The sequence below is a fragment of the Arachis duranensis genome, chromosome 10 (genome assembly GCF_000817695.3).
Source record: "Arachis duranensis cultivar V14167 chromosome 10, aradu.V14167.gnm2.J7QH, whole genome shotgun sequence".
NCBI lineage: Eukaryota > Viridiplantae > Streptophyta > Magnoliopsida > Fabales > Fabaceae > Arachis > Arachis duranensis.
In genome coordinates, this window is record NC_029781.3 from 104,297,457 (window position 1) to 104,316,236 (window position 18,780).

General features: G+C 28.8%; 1 protein-coding gene and 1 long non-coding RNA gene across 2 annotated transcripts; one reads left to right on the top strand and one right to left on the bottom strand.

The window, feature by feature from the left end:
• The first annotated feature begins 5,523 nt into the window (after nucleotides 1–5,523).
• LOC107471760 (cytochrome P450 714A1-like) lies at nucleotides 5,524–12,098 on the top strand. The gene is made up of 5 exons (XM_016091250.3): nucleotides 5,524–5,849; nucleotides 7,789–8,015; nucleotides 8,869–9,143; nucleotides 9,861–10,254; nucleotides 11,433–12,098. The coding sequence occupies exons 1-5, from the start codon at nucleotides 5,570–5,572 to the stop codon at nucleotides 11,856–11,858; spliced, it is 1,602 nt and encodes a 533-aa protein (XP_015946736.1). The 5' UTR covers nucleotides 5,524–5,569; the 3' UTR covers nucleotides 11,859–12,098.
• A 1,209-nt stretch (nucleotides 12,099–13,307) lies between these two features.
• On the bottom strand, nucleotides 13,308–14,513 carry LOC127742388 (uncharacterized). The gene is made up of 3 exons (XR_008003594.1): nucleotides 14,357–14,513; nucleotides 13,669–13,748; nucleotides 13,308–13,456 (listed from the first exon to the last, which is right to left on the bottom strand). It is a non-coding gene; the product is annotated as an uncharacterized LOC127742388 (long non-coding RNA).
• Between the last annotated feature and the right edge of the window lie 4,267 nt (nucleotides 14,514–18,780).

Here is an 18,780-nt window from a genome sequence, read left to right on the forward strand (position 1 = left end):
AAGTATTATCCTTTTATAGATTGTATTGCTTCAAAACTTCCTTATGAATCCTGTCATTTTGTAAAACAAAAGAAATTATCTTTTAATCTTAGTACAACTGAAATAAAAGATTGTTTTGATTTAGTTCATATGGATATCTGGGGTCCTATTTTTGTCCCTTCCAATGAAGGACATAGGTATTTTTTGAGTGTGGTGGATGGTAAGAGCAAATTCACTTGGATTTTTTTTATGAAAACCAAATCTGAAGCATCACAATTGGTTATTAATTTTGTGAATTTTGTCAGAGTACATTTTGAAAAACAAGTTAAGTGTATAAGGACCGACAATGGGCCAGAATTTACTCTAAAATCCTTTTTTGCATCAACTGGAATTTTACACCAAAGCTCTTGTGTGAAAACACCAGAGCAAAACAGGATTGTAGAGAGAAAATACCAGCACATTTTAGGTATTGCTAGAGCACTACTATTTCAATCAGGAATTCTACATTGTTTTTGGTAATACGCAGTTGCTCACACCATTCACCTAATTAATAGGTTGCCCAGCACTAACCTGGATAATGCTAGTCCTTACGAGCTTTTGTATGGTAACTTACCTGACCTTTCATATTTAAGAGTATTTGGTTCTCTTGCATATGCCTCCACATTAACAAATTCAAGAACAAAATTAGACCCAAGAGCCAGAAAAACAGCTTTTCTTGGTTTTAAATTAGGAACAAAGGGTTTTCGACTTATTGATTTAAAATCAAAGGAAATTTTCATATCCAGAAATGTAATTTTTTATGAAACTCATTTTCCATTTTTGGACTGTGCAACAACTTTTCACCTACAGGCTGCTTTTCGTGTACTCCGATATTTAAAAGGCCGACCTGCAACTGGTCTCTTCTTCTCCTCTACTTCTAATCTGCATCTCACTGGATTTGCCGATGCTGACTGGGCTACCTGTGCCGATACTCGTCGCTCTATTTCTGGTTATTGCTTCATGCTTGGGAACTCGCTCATTAGCTGGAAGAGTAAAAAGCAAACCACAGTTGCCAAGTCCTCTGCAGAAGCTGAATATAGGTCTCTTGCTGTTGCCACTTGTGAAGCTAGTTGGTTATCTTTCTTAATGGATTTCATTGGCTTGCCGCTTCAAAAGTCTATCACTCTATTCTGTGACAACCAGTCAGCCATTCACATTGCCAATAATCCCATTTTTCATGAAAGAACTAAACACATTGAAGTGGACTGCCACATTGTTCGTGAAAAGCATTTGTCTGGTCTCATTCATCTTATGCCAGTTCGTTCCAAGGATCAACTTGCTGATTTTCTTACCAAAGCTCTGCCACCGGGTCCTTTTCTTGCCAATGTTTCCAAGCTAGGATTGTTAGATTTACACAATTCTATGACTTCTCGAGAAGTAAGACGTCATATATTTCTATTTCTTCAAAAAGCTACAAATTAACTTTTCGGGAAGTTAAAAGCTTTTTTTAAAATAGTGCCAAACACATAGATTGTGACTTTTCATAATCCAAAAGTTAAAAAAAAAAATAGCTTCTGCTACTTCCCAAACGGGCTCGGTCTTAAACTTAACCCTCCACATTGGCATAAACAAATTAGTCGGGAGGATCAACTCGAGTAATTATTAACAATCTTTCAAGTCCTACATCGAGTAAGTAGCATAGAATCCAATGTTTATAGGTATTCTAACAGAACCGTTTATGCTGTCTTCACACTGCTGCAGTCGCTATTTACATGTTCCTTTCTACATCAAAATGATATAATTCTTAGCAGTTCTGCTATTCAAACAACCATTTCACCCAACTCAGTCAACTTTACCATAGGATCCATGACTCCCTTTCCAATCAATTTATTATATATTTATTGAAATAATATAAAAAAGTTTATTAATAATCTTTTTAACATAAATCTACATGTTTGCTAAACTTTTATTTAGAAATTAAAAAAAAATTAGTTGACATGTCTCCAACGACATATATTAAATTTATCAATTAAAAAATTATAAAATATATAAAACTTAAAATTTTCATATATTTATTTATTATGTATTTATTCAGATAAAAAAAAGATTTTTATTAAAAATAACTTTAATATATATATAGTTAATACACATACTAACTAAATCTAAAAAATAAATATTAAAGGTCTGTTTGAATAAGTTAATAAGTAACTCTTTTTTTTTAACTTATGAGAAAAAATAATATTAATATCTGATACAATTTTTAAAATTAAATGTAACTTTTTAAAAAATTATTTAAGTATTTGTGAAAAAATTAAAAAATAATTTTTTATAATAAATTTTTTATCACAGTTTTTTAAATAAATACTGTTAGAACTAAAAAAACTAAATATAAAATAGGGCAAATCACTTAAATAAGTTAAGGGGAGCAAAAAATTACACAAATCAGCCAAATTAAAAACTGGTTCATAAATCAACCAAGAGACCTTTCTGTATAGTTTAAATCAACCTAATTCGAACTATAATTACATGTAATTTGAATCACACTTATTCAAACTACACACACGCACACATCCACCAATTGGAATCAACCTGATTCGAATTACACACAGTAATTCTTGTAATTCGAATAAGAGCGATTCGAATTAAATCCAAGCACGCGTTCCTAAGTAATTTGAATCTGGCTGATTCGAATTACTCATTTTTTGCCTTTAGTAGTAATTCGAATTTGATTGTTTTGAATTACACTTGCTTCGACTATAAAATGAGTTCGAACCAACCTCATTCGAACCACTTTTTCATTATCATACCCTACCAAATCCAAGAGAAAATGACCCAGGTTCGCTCCAACAAAGGCTCGAGCAGGATATTCAGCCCATGGGGGATAATCCGGACAGACTATATCGTTTGGATAGAGTTGTGCTCATATAGTCGGGGTCATCAACGACGAGGTTAGTACGTAATATTTTTTTTAAAAGTAGGATTAAGTAACTTATTCGTTTGTTTATATACGTTATGTTAGTGATTTTTTATGGTAAGTGACGTTGGTAAAGTTTGTATGTGACCGATTTCTTATGTTTTGTTAGTGACAATGTATGTGGTTTTGTTAGTGGTTTTGTCATGGTTTATGTTAGTGGTTTCGTTAGTGGTTTTGCAAGTGATTTTGTTAGTAGTTTTGTTAGTGGTTTTGCAAGTGGTTTATGTTATTCGTTTTGCAAGTGGTTTATTTTATTGGTTTTGGCCTCTATACACTTCACCAGATGTTGACTGAATTGTTGTCTGGTTCCTAACTGGGCCTTTGCCTCTCCCCCCTTGCGAACGAATAGTTCTGCTAACCTCTTGTAAGTAGAGAATATATATTAACATTATAAATTAAAATTTTTATTAAAATATAAAAAATAATTTTTTTAATATATTTATATATTTTGTATTATTAAAAATATTTAAAAAATGTTATTAATAATCATCTTATTATGTGTATTCATAACATAAACTAACTAAATCTGAATTTTAACATGTACTCATAAATCATAAGACGTATGTTGACTATATTTGTAAGCTAACAAATACAACCAAAAAACATAAGTTGACAGGAGACATACACTATTTGGTAGCGTTTGTTTTAAGGTATTGAGACAGATTTAGTATCATATTTGTTGGTTCAGAGATTGGTACAAAAATTTTTATTTTTATCCCCAAAATTTCAATATTTTAATATCTCTAAAAAATGAAGACACAGGAGACTAAATTTTTAGAAATAAAGGCTAAAACTTTAATAACATTTTATACCTAAAATATTTTTATTTAAATTAATTAATTCCAATTTTACATTTTATACAAATTAAATTAGAATTTTATTCTTGTTTCAATTTTTGTCTCCCACTTTTCACTAAATAAAATATTGAGATTTATTTCGATCTCTATTTCTTAGTTTTTGTTTCTCAGTCTCAGTCTTTTTGTCTCTGTTTCTCCACAAAACGTTACCTTACAGATGGTAAATTAATGCATTTTCTTGAATTTGTATCTTTGCTATTAATGCATTTTGTTTTTTTCAATTGCATTGACTCATCACAAAAGGATACCTATCACATGCATGTTTTTCAGATAAGAAATGTCAGGGAGAATGAAGTTAATATTTTGAATAATGTCTTATTTTTATATTATTAAAAATTTTAAAATTTAGTTTCTAATATTTAAAATTAGTTAAATATTAACTAAAAATAATAAATTTTATTCTAACATAAAAGTATTTCCAATACATACTTTTAATTTCATTTTATTCTGAGTCTCATATAATACTACATAATTATATGTGAGATCATATAAACTCGTATCAATATCATTTTAAAAATGATATCGAATATAAGTTTTGATTTCAAGTCAATTCAGTTACTTTAAACTAATAATCAATAAGTATTCCATTGAAGTTATTCTAATATCTCTATTTTTAATTTTCAACACATAATTAATGAGTAAATTATTAAATTGGCACTTGTTTTTCAAGTTGGTTCTTGAATTTAAATTGTCTTTAAAAATTTTAAATTAATTGTGCTATTTTTTTGTCACTTTTTTTTGTTGATGGTGTTAAAATTTATTAATATGATACGTTAAATGACATTACAATATATTTTTAGAGTCTTAATTGACTACTAATATAATAAATTTATAAAATTAGATCAAATAAAAACTTAGTTAAAGGGAGAACTTGAAATATTGATTTAATCTAATTTTTTAAATTAATCATGTTAATATTCAATTAGAATTACTAAGTATGTGTTATGATGTTACTTAACTTATCACATCAACAAACTTTAACACTATTAATAATAAAAATAACGAAAGAACTAACATCTAGGAAGCACCAATACGGCACGCGATACGGACACGACACGACACGGATATGCCGACACATTTTTTTTATAAAACATTGGATACGACACGTTTAGGATACGTTGTGAATTAAAAATTAAAAATTAAAAATTTAAATAATATATTAAATTAATAAAATATCATATTGTAAATATAAGAGTAAATATAATTGTATAAAAAAGCCTTAAAACTATGTAATTATTAAAAAAGTAAAAAATTTTAATCTACTCTTACTATTTCGCTAACAGAATATTTTAAAATTAGAAAGAAAAAATTGGTTAATCAGACCATAAAATCACAAAATCAATTGAAGATTTGCAGTTCACCAGAAAGATCCGTCTCATGAACATCTGAATCGGGTCGGACTCGTTCGGATTCGTGACCACTCCACCAAACAAGAAGACATGCCGCTGATACGCTCGTTTAAAGTATCCATTGCGTGTCGGCGTCGGATTCGCGTCCAACACGGATACACCGGCATCACGAGAGAATCCGTGCTTCATAGACTAACATGACTAATTTAAAATTTTTAAAAAATAAATTTAATAAAAAAAATTTTGTAGACGAATTTAAAAAATAAATAATATTTCAATTAATAATTTAACCATTTACTCCACAATTAATATTATACATTTTTGCTTATAGTCTTGTATAAATAGAATACATTGAAACTAATAACAAATTGAAGAGCAAACACAATCACACACACACCAAGAGAGAAAAGTGAGATTGAAGAAAGAAAAAAATGGAGGTAGTGATGTTGGTTTGTTTCATTGGCATGGTTGGAATGGTGATGTGGGTGGTTTTTGTGTATGGAATTGAGTGGGTAAAGTCTCAAAGGGTTCGAAGGAAGCTAAGAATGCAAGGTATAAGTGGGCCACCACCTTCATTTCTTCATGGGAATCTGCTTGAAATGCACAGAATCAACACTGCATCACAAGCCAAAGTTGTTCATAGTAGTGATCATACTCATGACTTCACTGAATCTCTCTTCCCCTATTTTGAAATCTGGCGAAAACAATACGGTATCATTTTTTTTCTATTTTTTTTCAGTATAATTAATTATAATATACTAATTTCTATACATGGTAAATAGATCTGGATTAGTGTGTTATAATTTCAACGATTTAATTTGATTAAATATGGTCAAACTATTAAAATTCGGTACAAATCAAATTGGGGTGGTAAACTGAAGAGTGAATATCTAATCCAGCCTCTGACAATTATCTTAAAAAATTTATGAAGTCTTTGACAAAAAAAAAATACTCAACCTGATTTTTGATATTTTTTTGAGATTAATTAGTTTTTGTGCAAAAAAAAAAATAACATTACTCTTTTTTACACATGAGCTAATCATTTTCCTAAAAGTAAATCTCAAGGATTGAGTTAGATATTTTTTTGTCAAAAATTTCTTTAAAATTTTCGTCATATTTTAAAGTAATTGTCAAGAATTGTTTAGAATTTTTCTCTAAAACTAAAAGATGTTTCTTAGAATTTGGAGGGATTCCTCAAACTTGTTATATAACCTCTTTTTTTAAATTATATTACATAATTTATATATTTAATGAATTAATTTTAATTTAAAAATTTTCACTACTTAATGACTAATTTAGAGATCTAATTTTTTAACCAGTTAATTATTATTATTATTATTTAGACCTACTAATATCTTGAACAATACTGGGTTTAAAATATAGACAATAGATTTTTGATATAATATTATACATCATAAAATATAATTGACTATTTATTTTATGGGAAATAATGGAAAAAGCATAGCAATTGTGGTATAATAATAATTTTTGTTATTGTTAATTTTTCAAGATGATGTCAAGATTTGTTATGTCATTTTTTATTATTTAAAATTTGATGTTCGAAACTTATTAAGTATATTTAAATTTTTTAATTTATAAAATCACAAATTCAATCGAAATTGCACCATAAGTAAAATTAGTGTTCGGTACCATACTGCGAACATCTCTAGTCAAAGAAATGACTAAATTATCAAAAATATTTGAATTATTAAATTTTTGCAGAAGTAATTTTTTTTACAAGTTGTTTATGTTAAAAATATTTTTAAATACAATAAAAATTATAAAAAACAACTCTCTTATAATGATAAATAATTTTTATATTTAGCAAATTATTTATATATTTAATATAAAATTTTATGAGAATATTTAGATATTTATATAAAAAAATCCATACAAAATAGGACTAAAATTAAATGTTACAAGTAAAACATCTTGCTTTTTTAATTATATATGCTTGTTAAGAATTATATAAAAATTCATCTTTATAATTTTTTGATAATTTATATTTGACCGTTGGATACTTTTATGGTATTTTAAAATATTTTTTTATCGTAAACAAATTTTAAATGATATTTTTGTCAAAAAATTAATAATTTGGAAATTTTTTTGGTTTTTTCTATTAAAAATAAACATCAAACTCTGAGAGTCTGATCCATGGTCCATCCGAGTTAATCCGAGTTAGTGGGTTCAATATAAAATACATTGAAAAAACAAAAAATATAACACACAAGTCTTAACAAATGTTATGTATATATTAAATCTTAACAAATAATTTGAATCGTTCCTTGGCATCTATTATTGAACGATGAATTATACCAGAAAGATGTAAGTTTATAGATGTTTCTTTTAATAAGATGAAAGAGAAATTGATAAAAGTAGGATCTATATTTTGAATAATAATAAAATAATAAAAAATAATTATTAAAAAATTTATATTCTCTTTTTATACCACTTTAATTGATATAATAGAGTGTGCCTGATTGAACAGGACAAGACACTTGATTGATGATTATCATATTAATTAAATTATCAATTAAGTGTCGTGTTCAAATATTTTTAACAGAATATTCGATAATTTAATTAGTATAATATCTTGAATTAATATGAATATTAAGACTCATGAAACATTAATTTTACTCCGAATTTGTAGGTCTATTGTACACTTACTCAACAGGGATAAAACAAAACTTGTATATGAATAGTCCAGAATTAATATCAGAAATGAACAAGTTAATGACTCTGGATTTGGGTAAACCTTCTCATATAACAAACAACCTTGCATCCCTTCTTGGAAATGGCATTCTCAGAGCTAATGGACTTAGTTGGTCCCACCAGAGAAAACTTATTGCTCCTGAGTTTTACATGGAAAAAGTTAAGGTATGATTGAATAATTCTGTGATATGGAATATGAAATTAATTTCTTTTGCGCTTTATATTTTATTTATGTGAATTTTATATAATTTTTTTATTTTTTTATATTTTAAAACTTTTTTTTTACTGTCAATCGTAGTCGAATCCTAAACTTTTTACTTATAGAAGTTCTGATGTTTTGTTATGAAATTATTTATTCTAAAAGCATAAGTTGGTAAGAAAATACACATCTATAACTATTTTCAGGTAAAAACTGATAGGATATGATATAAGCTCATGATATATAGTAGGGATATAAGTTATTGAACTGGACCGAAATTTATTGCAAAATCGAACCAAAATTTTTAACAACCGAATAAAAAACAAAAAAATTATTTTTTTTTATTTTTTTTGAATTAAACTGATTGATTTGGATCGGTTTTCAATTGGCTCGGCAAAAGTCGAACCGAACCGAAGAAGTAGCTTAGTAAAACATTGAAATGAAAATTTTAGACTTAACAAATGTGTTTGTTTTATGTTTAATTGTTGAAATGAGTTAAAATTTTGTTAAATTTAAATGTAATATAATGTTATTTCAGTTTATTGATTGTTTTTAACATCATTCTACTAGGATTAATTTTCTGTTAGTTAGGATTTAAAAATTAAAAAAATCGACTGAACCAAATTGCTTTTGATTCGGTTCAGTTCGATTCAATTCGGTTGTTACTGTAAAAACCGAATAGAATAATTCGACTAGTTTTTAATCTAAAACCGAACCAAACCAAACCAATAACACCCTAGTACATAGTTGTATGAAAATAAAATGTTCTTATGCTGAATCTAAAGTGTGCATGCATGTAATAACTCATGATCATGGTAGGGTATGGTGGACCTAATGATAGAGTCAACGCAACCATTATTAACAAGATGGGACAAAGCCATTGCGGCCAAATTAGGTAGTGATGATGATGATGGTAATGGCACAGTTGAAGTTGAAGTTGATGAAGATTTGAGGAGCTTAGCAGCTGATGTTATTTCAAGAGTTTGTTTTGGACATTCATATTCCAAAGGAATTGAAGTTTTCTCTAAGCTTAGGCTAATGCAAAAGAAGATGTCCAAACATGGTACCTTCCTTTTTGGAATCAAAGGTTTAAGGTATGTCAATGCAAACTCAACATTCTTCAAATATATTAGGTTTTTTATTTAATTAATGTAAATTGGTCATTATTTAAAATAAATAGAATATTTTTAAAGTATATAAAAATATAAAGAAAATGAATCATATCATATGTATATGCACCTTTAAAGTAATTAGAAATAATCATAGAATTTGTTATATAGTGACAGTTTTTTCTGATATGAATTATTGTATATAGGTGTCAAAACATTTTCGATTTAAGCTTAGAAGAGTTTACAATATGAAAGTTAATAAATCAAATAATTTTCAGCACAAACATATTTACTATCGTAGATTGTTTAACCGTCTGTAATTAATGATACAGACGAGGAGATAAATAGTAAAAAATCTCGTTGATCAATGTCCGTTACCATAAAAAATATTAATTAATATTAGCGATGGCCAAATCTGTCTATAAAGCTCAAATATAGATTTTACAGTTTAGATAATCATGTTAAACATTTTTTAAGTGTTTTACGTTCAAAATAAGTTCAAACATAAATTTTGTCATTTAGTTATCAGTAATAAATTATTAATAAACGACTCTCCTAATCAACCCATTATACACAACTTATATTTTTTTATTTCGATGGGTTGGTTAGGAGAATTGTCAATCACAAAAAATCGGCCAAATAATTGAACCGTTTTTTTTTTGTTACATTCTAAAATTGATTAATATATAATTTGTCTTGAAGGGATACTCTAAACAATATATGGAGAGGGAAGGAAAATGAGATTAAGATTATGGAGGAGGAGGTAGAGTCACTAATTTGGGAGTTAGTGGAGGAACGAAAGCAAGAATGCTCAGAGAAACCTTCTTCAAAGAAAGATCTAATGCAATTATTATTGGAAGCAGCTATGAGTGATGATGATTCAACAAGTCTACCTAAAGATTTTGCCAAGCAATTCATTGTGGATAATTGCAAGAACATATACTTTGCAGGCCATGAAACCGTTGCAATAACTGCATCTTGGTCTTTGATGCTTCTTGCTACTTATCCAGAGTGGCAAGATCGTGTAAGAAAAGAGGTTGCTCAAGTTTTCCCCAATGGCATACCAAATGTTGATTCTCTTCCTCTCTTGAAAACGGTATGTTTTTGTATCTATATCTTTATCTTTATCTGTATGTATGTACGTATGTATGTATATTATATATACAGAAGTAGAGTTTTGAAAATTAAATGAATTATTTAATTGTTGAAACTAAAAATTTAAAAGTTTAATTGGAATTGATGAATATTGTAAAGAATGTATGTTTAGAATAATAATTTTTAAATTAATTTTTTAATAAAACATAAATTGGTTTAATTAAATTACCAATTTTTGTACTAAATCGAACCAATAAATCGAACCGGTCAAGTGATTGTTTTTTACTTAACTCTATTGATGAATTGTCTAGTCCAATTCTATTTTTAAAATCATGCATTGGAAAATATGTTTAATGAAAATTATACTAACAAATTTAATCCATATAAACACATAAGATTATTAAAATTAAAAGTACACAAAAAGTTACATTACATGACTTTTGATTTTAATCATTGATATTCAAACAAAATTTAACGGTTAAAATTTATTTTTTCATTCTCATATAACTGTTACTCTGAAAACCGATTTCAATTTAAAAGCAAGAACAAACCGAAAATCATGAGTATTTTGTTGGTTATGGTTTGTGATTTGTTGGCTTATATTAAGCCTTATATATAGTTTGATCTATGATATACAATATTAGCTTATTCAATTATCTGATTACATTTCAATATTACATATATAATTAAAAATTTATTTATTAAAAATAATAAAATAGAAAACATTTTTAGAAAAACTAACTTTTAGTTTATTTAATGTTATTTAAAATTTAAAGTAGTATTTAGAGCATCTCTAACGCTATATCAAATTTCAATTTTATTTTAGGTCTTACAAAACACACAAATATTTGTGAAATCATATTCCATAAAGAATAATTTGAAATTAAAAGTAAAATTTGTTCCTCCTGTGCTCGTCTTAGTTTAGTTAGAACTTTATATTATTTTAAATTATTTCATCAATATAACTAGATGAGCAATAAAATTTTATTGGTTTTTCATCAATGTGATACTATATCTCTAAAAAAATATCAGTATTATTTCGTCAATCAACTCCAATGCACTTATGCAGATTTTAATTTTAAATAAATTTATTTATCGAAAATATAAAAAATAATACTCTAAAACACTCCATTAAAAATGCTCTTATATATATATTTTTTGAAATAAATTATTTTGTAGTTAACTATGGTGATACATGAAGTGCTACGCTTATACCCACCAGGAGCATTTGTTTCAAGAGAGGTCTATAAAGATACCCAAATTGAAAAACTACTTGTTCCCAAAGGTGTTGTTTTATGGACCCTAATTCCAACTATACATAGGGATCCTGAAGTTTGGGGAGCAAATGCAAATGAGTTTGAACCTGAAAGATTCAAAGATGGTGTCTCTAAGGCTTGCAAGTATCCACAAGCATATGTGCCTTTTGGATTGGGTCCTCGCTTGTGTGTTGGGAAAAACTTTGCAATGGTTCAATTGAAGGTTGTTCTTGCCCTAATTGTCTCTAGGTTTAGATTCTCTCTATCTCCTAGCTACAAGCATGCTCCTGCTTATAGAATGATTATAGAACCAAGGCATGGTGTGCATCTTCTTATTCACAAGATATGATATGATGAGTTAAATCGCAATAGTCACAAAGTCAATAAATTGCGATGATCTTGGAAACCGTCGCAAATAAACCAACGCTATTTAGTTATTTTGTTGCAATGGACTATGGTGGTTATGAAAAACATATGTATTCTCATGTATAGATGTGAGCGAGGTAGGAATAAAAAAAAAGTTTAATTATTTTATTAGTTTTTATAGTTTTACTAAATTTATAATTAGGTCGTTGTATGATGATTATAGAACCAGAGCATGATGTGCATCTCCTTATTCACAAGGTATGAGATGATGAGTTAAATCGCAATAGCAACCGTCGCAAAATAATAAATTGCGATAGTTTTGAAAACCGTCGCAAATAAGACGTTAATGTTTGCTGGTTTTCTTGTAATAGTTGTTGTAAAATCCATGAATTCTCACATGTGTGGTAGGAATAAAATATGATATACATTACTTTAAGGACTTATAATTCATCACACACATAAACTTTAGTTGTATTTAAATGTTAATTTAGCTTTTCTTTTTTCCTTTTTTATTTGGGGTAAGATCATTGAGTTCATGCTCAACCACAAGAACACAGATTAGAGTAGTTGTAATGCACACCCCTTTCCTTAATAACAGTGCAATGAGTAATGAAAAATGTTCATATAAGTTGATGTTTAATTTGTATCTACTCTATTATACTTAGATTAAAAATAAAAAAAATAAAAATTAATTAATTTTTTTAATATTATCAACTTCCAATTCCAGCATAGGCTTACAAGAGATTACATAGTACATAGTTAATTAAACCACGAGAAGCTTAAAATAAAGATTAAATTATTCTGTCAATTTCTATAATTTTATAAAATTTATAATTAAGTTTTTATATTTTAAAAATTTTTAATTGGTTCTTTACATCTTTATGAACCTTGAAATTAGATTATTTTTAAGCCAAAGAGTTAAAATTTACAAAAACTTCTAAAAAAAATGAGAAGACTTATAGATTTAGGAATTTAGTTCTTAAAGTGTGGGTATCTTCAATTTAAAGAGAAAATATTTTATTAACTCTAACATTTTTAAGATTAAAATAATATAAAGATTCAATTATAAATTTTTAAATTATATATAATTTTTTTTACAAATTTAATAAAATTATAAAAATAGATAGAATAATTTAACTTAAAATAAACTACTTATTTTTTGAGAAAATATAGGTAGCCAATAGAGTATCTGTACAACATGTACAATGGGGGTTTATGGATGTTTGATTCAGTAAAATATCTGATGTTTATTATTTCTAATATTCGGATAGTTATTCTAGATAGTATGGGTGTATTGTGTTTGAGAAATGTTCATTTTTTAACTCATATTAGACCAAATAAACAGTCTATTATACATATTATATAAATATTCTATTGATTTCCTAGCGAGATTCCTATTTTTTTAAGAATATAAATTTCAGCACATCTGAAGTGTGCGGAAAAAAAGAAAAACAATAACTAACAAAAGAACAAAAAAAAATAAACAAAAACAACTTTATTAAAATCTTAATATCACACTTATAGCATCTTAAGATTCCTTATGATCCTTCCACCTTTTGAGCTTTATCCATCAGTTGATATCTGTAATATAATCATCCAAGTAGTTCCAACTCTCAAATATATATGACTCCAGATTCTAATGTAGTCATCATATTATATATATTGTATCAGGCACACTACTCATAAATTATTACTAATAATTAAACAAACCATAATAAAAATATATACATTATATATATATTTTACCGAAATCTCAAAAAAAGAGGATCTGTAACCACTAAAGTGATACTTACCAACTGAAACTAACGACCTCGTCCAGGATGACAATGATAATTGCCTCCTTCTGGGTCGTCACCACAATCACCACCACCTACTATATATACAATGTTACACACACACATATATATATATAAAAGAGAACAAATTATTATATTTTCTTTAATTTTTTTTTTTACACTTTTAACATATAAAAATTAGAATTTAATTTTAATGCATGGTCAGTATAAAATAATTTTACACGTATATCAAATTACATAATATCATATCAGTAAAAATAAATAATCATCTAAAATAATAAATGTGATTGTACTGTGTAAAATATTTTACACAATTAGTATATCAAAATTAAACCCTTTAAAATTAATATAAAGTTAATTTGTATGTGTTGACAATGTAAACGATTTTTACGTAAATATTTAATTATTTTATATTGTTAAATTAATAAAAATAATTTATTTTAAAACGTATAAATCTGATTGAATAGCTGTAATAATAAGTATAAAATATTTTTTATACGGTAAATATATCAAAATTAAACTTAATCAATATATTAATTATGTACAAAATTTTGCTAATAACCGATATATACAACCTTCAATATTATCATTTATCAACCAAAACTAGGAAAAAAATCTTCATCGTATTATATATTGCATTACAAAAGTAATTAAATTCGATGTAAAAGTTCGACGGATTTCTTACATAGTGCTCCCCCGTGTTGATGATGATGCTCAAATGACCAATTAACCCTTGCTGCTGCCACTTCTATTAAGAAGAGAACCACAAAAAGAAGCGCAAGGTTGAAGATTATGATAGGACAGAGCTTCTTAATCAACTGAGCCATCATCATAAAGATGTAGAAATGTATAATCGAATTAGTAACTAACAAAGGACACTCCATATTTATAGTGTCCATATTTTGAATGGACATAGAACTACACTTTTCTACGTTAATAAATTGTATTTTTTTTTTCTTTGCTAAATTTCTACATTTTGGTTGGTTCTTCCGATAAGATGTTTACTAAAGAGTAACTACTCACTAATGAGACTTCAGTATGTATTGTATGGTAGAATTGAAGCTTTCAGCAAGTCTTTTTCCCTAGTCAACTTGCGTATGCAGTGGTTCATATGGAGTCAGTATAGTAGTGGCGCATGACCGCCACAACTCCTCCTTGTTGCATTAATAAAGATACTGATTTATGTGGTAAACTATCAAATTATTTTATCACCGCTTTGATAAATATTATCGAAAAGATTTTGCAACTCGTTGCATCAAACGAATCGATCTTGTACATTTGATTTTTGAAATTACTTAAATGATGTCTTGAGTCGGTCGTTCCATTGTAAAAATTTATGTTAGAATTTTTAAAATTTTTAGGAACTTTAACTTGCATGATATCTTCTATGATTGGATCTTTTCCTCTAAATAGGCTTTCCTCCTGATCTACATGATTGCTTCGATTTCGAAAGTCGGCTTCTAATTTTAAAAATTTTTCTTCTAGTTCTCTTCGTCGTCGCATTTATCTTCGTAAGTCTCTTTTAACTTTTTTTTTGTCGCTCTATCTCCCGCTCGAGTTGTTCTAATCGGGCATAATGTCCGTATACGAATCCCATGAATTCTGTTGGGTGTGGGGCGCTTCTCGTTTTTTGGTGAATGTATATTTGAATTGATTCTCCTGGGTTGAGGGTTTCCTGATGTTCCCTCCCCATTAAAGCCACTTGTTCTATCTTGTCGTGGAGGTATCATGAGTGCATAGTCGGCATTATGATATTCCGGTTCAGATTCGGATGCCGTATGTCCATTTCCGACACCATGGTTGGGTGTAGACTTCTAGGTCTCCAACAACAACTCCAATTTTTTTAGGGTTACCTGAAACTGATTGCTTTTAGGCTTGAACGTGAGGTTTAAACGCCTTTAAATAGTATGTCGTTCGATGTCTTTTCCAACGAAGATGAATTAGTCTAAGTTGTTTGTGAACAGGTAGGGGTTGTACCTGTAAGGGACTCCGATACTTAAGTTAGCAAAAGTTTTTGGCAGGTTTTTAGTAGATTGGGTTCTGAATATATGTGGGGGTACGGGTATCAATGTATTTATAGTAGAATAGATATCCACCTTTTTGAATAATTCCATCTTTGATGGTGGATGACCGTTCCCTTTTGTTGAAAAAGTTGTTGAGATCTCTCTTCTAGATGAATATGAGATATCTTAGGAGTCGGTTACTTATATAGATAAGTAGAGTCAGACTCTTACCTATTTATGAGACAAAAACTCCAACAAACACATCAGCAATTTTTAAATAATGAATCATATCTCAGAATTCCTAGGCTAGTCCTAAGCATACAGAATTTGTCCTCAGCAAGTGGTTTTGTGAAAATATCTGCTAATTACTCCTTCGATTTAACAAATTGAATGCTAATATCCCCTTTTTGGACGTGTTCTCTTATTGAGTGAAATTTCACTTCAATATGTTTAGTCCTAGAGTGCAAAACTGGATTTTTAGAAATATTAATGGCACTCATATTATCACACAATAAGGGAATATTTTCAGCATTTAACTTGTAATCAGCAAGCTGAGTTTTTAACCACATAAGCTGAGAACAACAAGAAGAAGCAGCGATATACTCAGCCTCTGCAGTGGATAAACCTACTGTTGGCTACTTCTTACTTGACCAAACATTTAAGGACTTTCCAATGAAGCAATATAAGCCTGAAGTGCTCATTCTATCAACTCTATCACGGACAAAATCTGCATCACAATAACCAACTGCAGAAAAATCATCAATCTTAGGATACCAAAGACCAAAATTGGATGTGCCATGAACATATATAATGATTCTCTTAACTGTAGAAAGATGTGACTCTTTTGGTTTGGATTGGAACCTTGAACACAATCCAACACTTTGCACAATATCGGGTCTAGATAAAGTTAAGAGAACCAATCATTCCTCTATACCTAGTCTCATCTACATATTTCTCAATTTCTCCCTTATCTAATTTTGAACTAGGGTGCATGGGAGTTCCCATGGGTTTGACATTTTTCATATCAAATTTCTTAACTAGCTCCTTGGCATACTTCTCTTGATGAATAAAAATACCATTTTCAGTTTGTTTAATTTGCAGCCCAAGAAAAAAATTAAGTTCACCCATCATACTCATATCAAATTCACTTGTCATGAGTTGTCCAAATTCAGAACAAAGGGATTCATTGGCTGATCCAAAAATAATGTCATCAACATATATTTGGACTAGAATAAAGGTATCATTAGAGTTCTTGATAAATAGAGTTGTGTCTGTGGTGCCTCTTTGAAAATCATTTTTCAAAAGAAAAGAGCTAAGTCTCTCATATCAAGCTCTATGAGCTTGTCTTAAACCATAGAGAGCTTTTGATAATTTGAAAACATGGTTAGAATGCTCTTTATTTTTAAAATCAGGTGGTTGCTCCACATATACTTCTCTATCTATCACACCGTTCAAAAATGTACATTTCACATCTATTTGATATAATTTAAAACCACAAAACACAGCATAAGCTAAGAGAAGTCTTATGGCTTCCATTCGGGCAATAGGGGCAAAAGATTCATAAAAGTCTATTCCTTTTTCATGGTCATATCCTTATGCAACTAGCCTTGCCTTGTTTCTTGCAATGCTGCCATCCTCTCCTAGTTTGTTCTGAAAAATCCACTTGGTTTCGGTCACTTTTTTTCCACTTGGCCTTGGAACCAAAGTCCATACTTGGTTCTTCTCAAACTCTTGGAGCTCATCTTCCATTGCCTTTACCCAAGAAGGGTCACCAAGGGCTTCCTTGACATTTTGAGGCTCCATTTGAGAGAGAAGGACAATATTTGTTCCTTCATTTGCCTTTTTAGTTGAAGACCGAGTTCTAACCCCATGAGAGACGTCGTCAATAACAAATTCCTCAGGATAATTTTTCAAGAATCTCCATTCACGAGGTCTGGTGGACTTGGAGGCAGATTCAGATACCAAAGAATTCTGGGTGCTGTTGGCTTCAAGATTTCCTTCAGATTCATGAGATAAAATGGAATTGTCTCTTGAATTTTCAGCAACTGCAGTTTCTGATTCAGTTTGAATAGAATTTCCATTTTCTTGATTTTGCACAGTTTCAACGTCCTTTTGAACTTGATTTCCTGCATCACAATCTTCAAATATACTTTGCACCAAGTTTGTATCACAAAATGTAACATGTATGGACTCATCAATAATCCTAGCATCTTGATGATAAACTCTATATGCTTTACTAGTTGTGGAATATCCTACAAACAAACACTCATATGCCTTTGGATCAAATTTACCCAAATTATCCTTGTTATTTAAAACAAAACATTTGCATCCAAAAATGTGCAATTAGTCTAAGTTTGGTGGGTAACCTTTCCAAAGTTTATAGGGGGTTTTCTTCAAAAATTTTCTTATGATCGTTCTATTCAAAATGTGGCAAGCTGTGTTAACCGCTTCAGCCTAAAGGAATTTTGGAACATTACTCTCACAAAGTATAGCTCTTGTCATTTCTTGTATGTTTCTATTTCTTTTTTTCACCACACCATTTTGTTGTGGTGTCCTTGGACAAGAGAAGTTGTGAGATATTCCAAATTCCTCACAAAAGGATTCAAATAAATTGTTTTCAAATTCAGTTCCATGATCACTTCTTATAGAAGAAATTTTTAAATCCTTTTCATTTTGAATTTTCTTGCAAAAAATTTCAAAGGACGAAAAGGCTTCATTTTTATGTGCAAGAAATAAAACCCAGCCAAACCTAGTGTAGTCATCCACAATCACTAAACCATAATGTTTACCACCTAGGCTTTGAGTTCTTGTTGGACCAAATAAATCAATGTGTAGCAATTCAAGTAGTCTTTTAGTAGATATGTCTTCTTTTGGTTTAAAATAACTTTTTGTTTGTTTTCCCATTTGGCAAGCATCACAAGTGATGTCTTTGTCAAACTTTATCAAAGGAAGACCTCTCACTAATTCTTTCTTTACAAGTTTGTTTATTTGAAACATACTTGCATGACCCAATCTCTTGTGCCATAACCACTTTTCAGATTCTTTAGAGTGAAAACAAGCTACATTTTGATCCTTACGTTTATCAAGAGTAAGTCCATACACATTG

What these genes read in the sequence shown, in the direction of transcription:
- LOC107471760 (XM_016091250.3), top strand. Translation starts at nt 5,570, where the DNA reads ATGGAGGTAGTGATGTTGGTTTGTTTCATTGGCATGGTTGGAATGGTG. An exon ending in TTTACATGGAAAAAGTTAAG is followed by an intron (nt 8,016 to 8,868) that starts GTATGATTGAAT and finishes TGATCATGGTAG; the next exon opens with GGTATGGTGGACCTAATGAT. An exon ending in TTTGGAATCAAAGGTTTAAG is followed by an intron (nt 9,144 to 9,860) that starts GTATGTCAATGC and finishes TTTGTCTTGAAG; the next exon opens with GGATACTCTAAACAATATAT.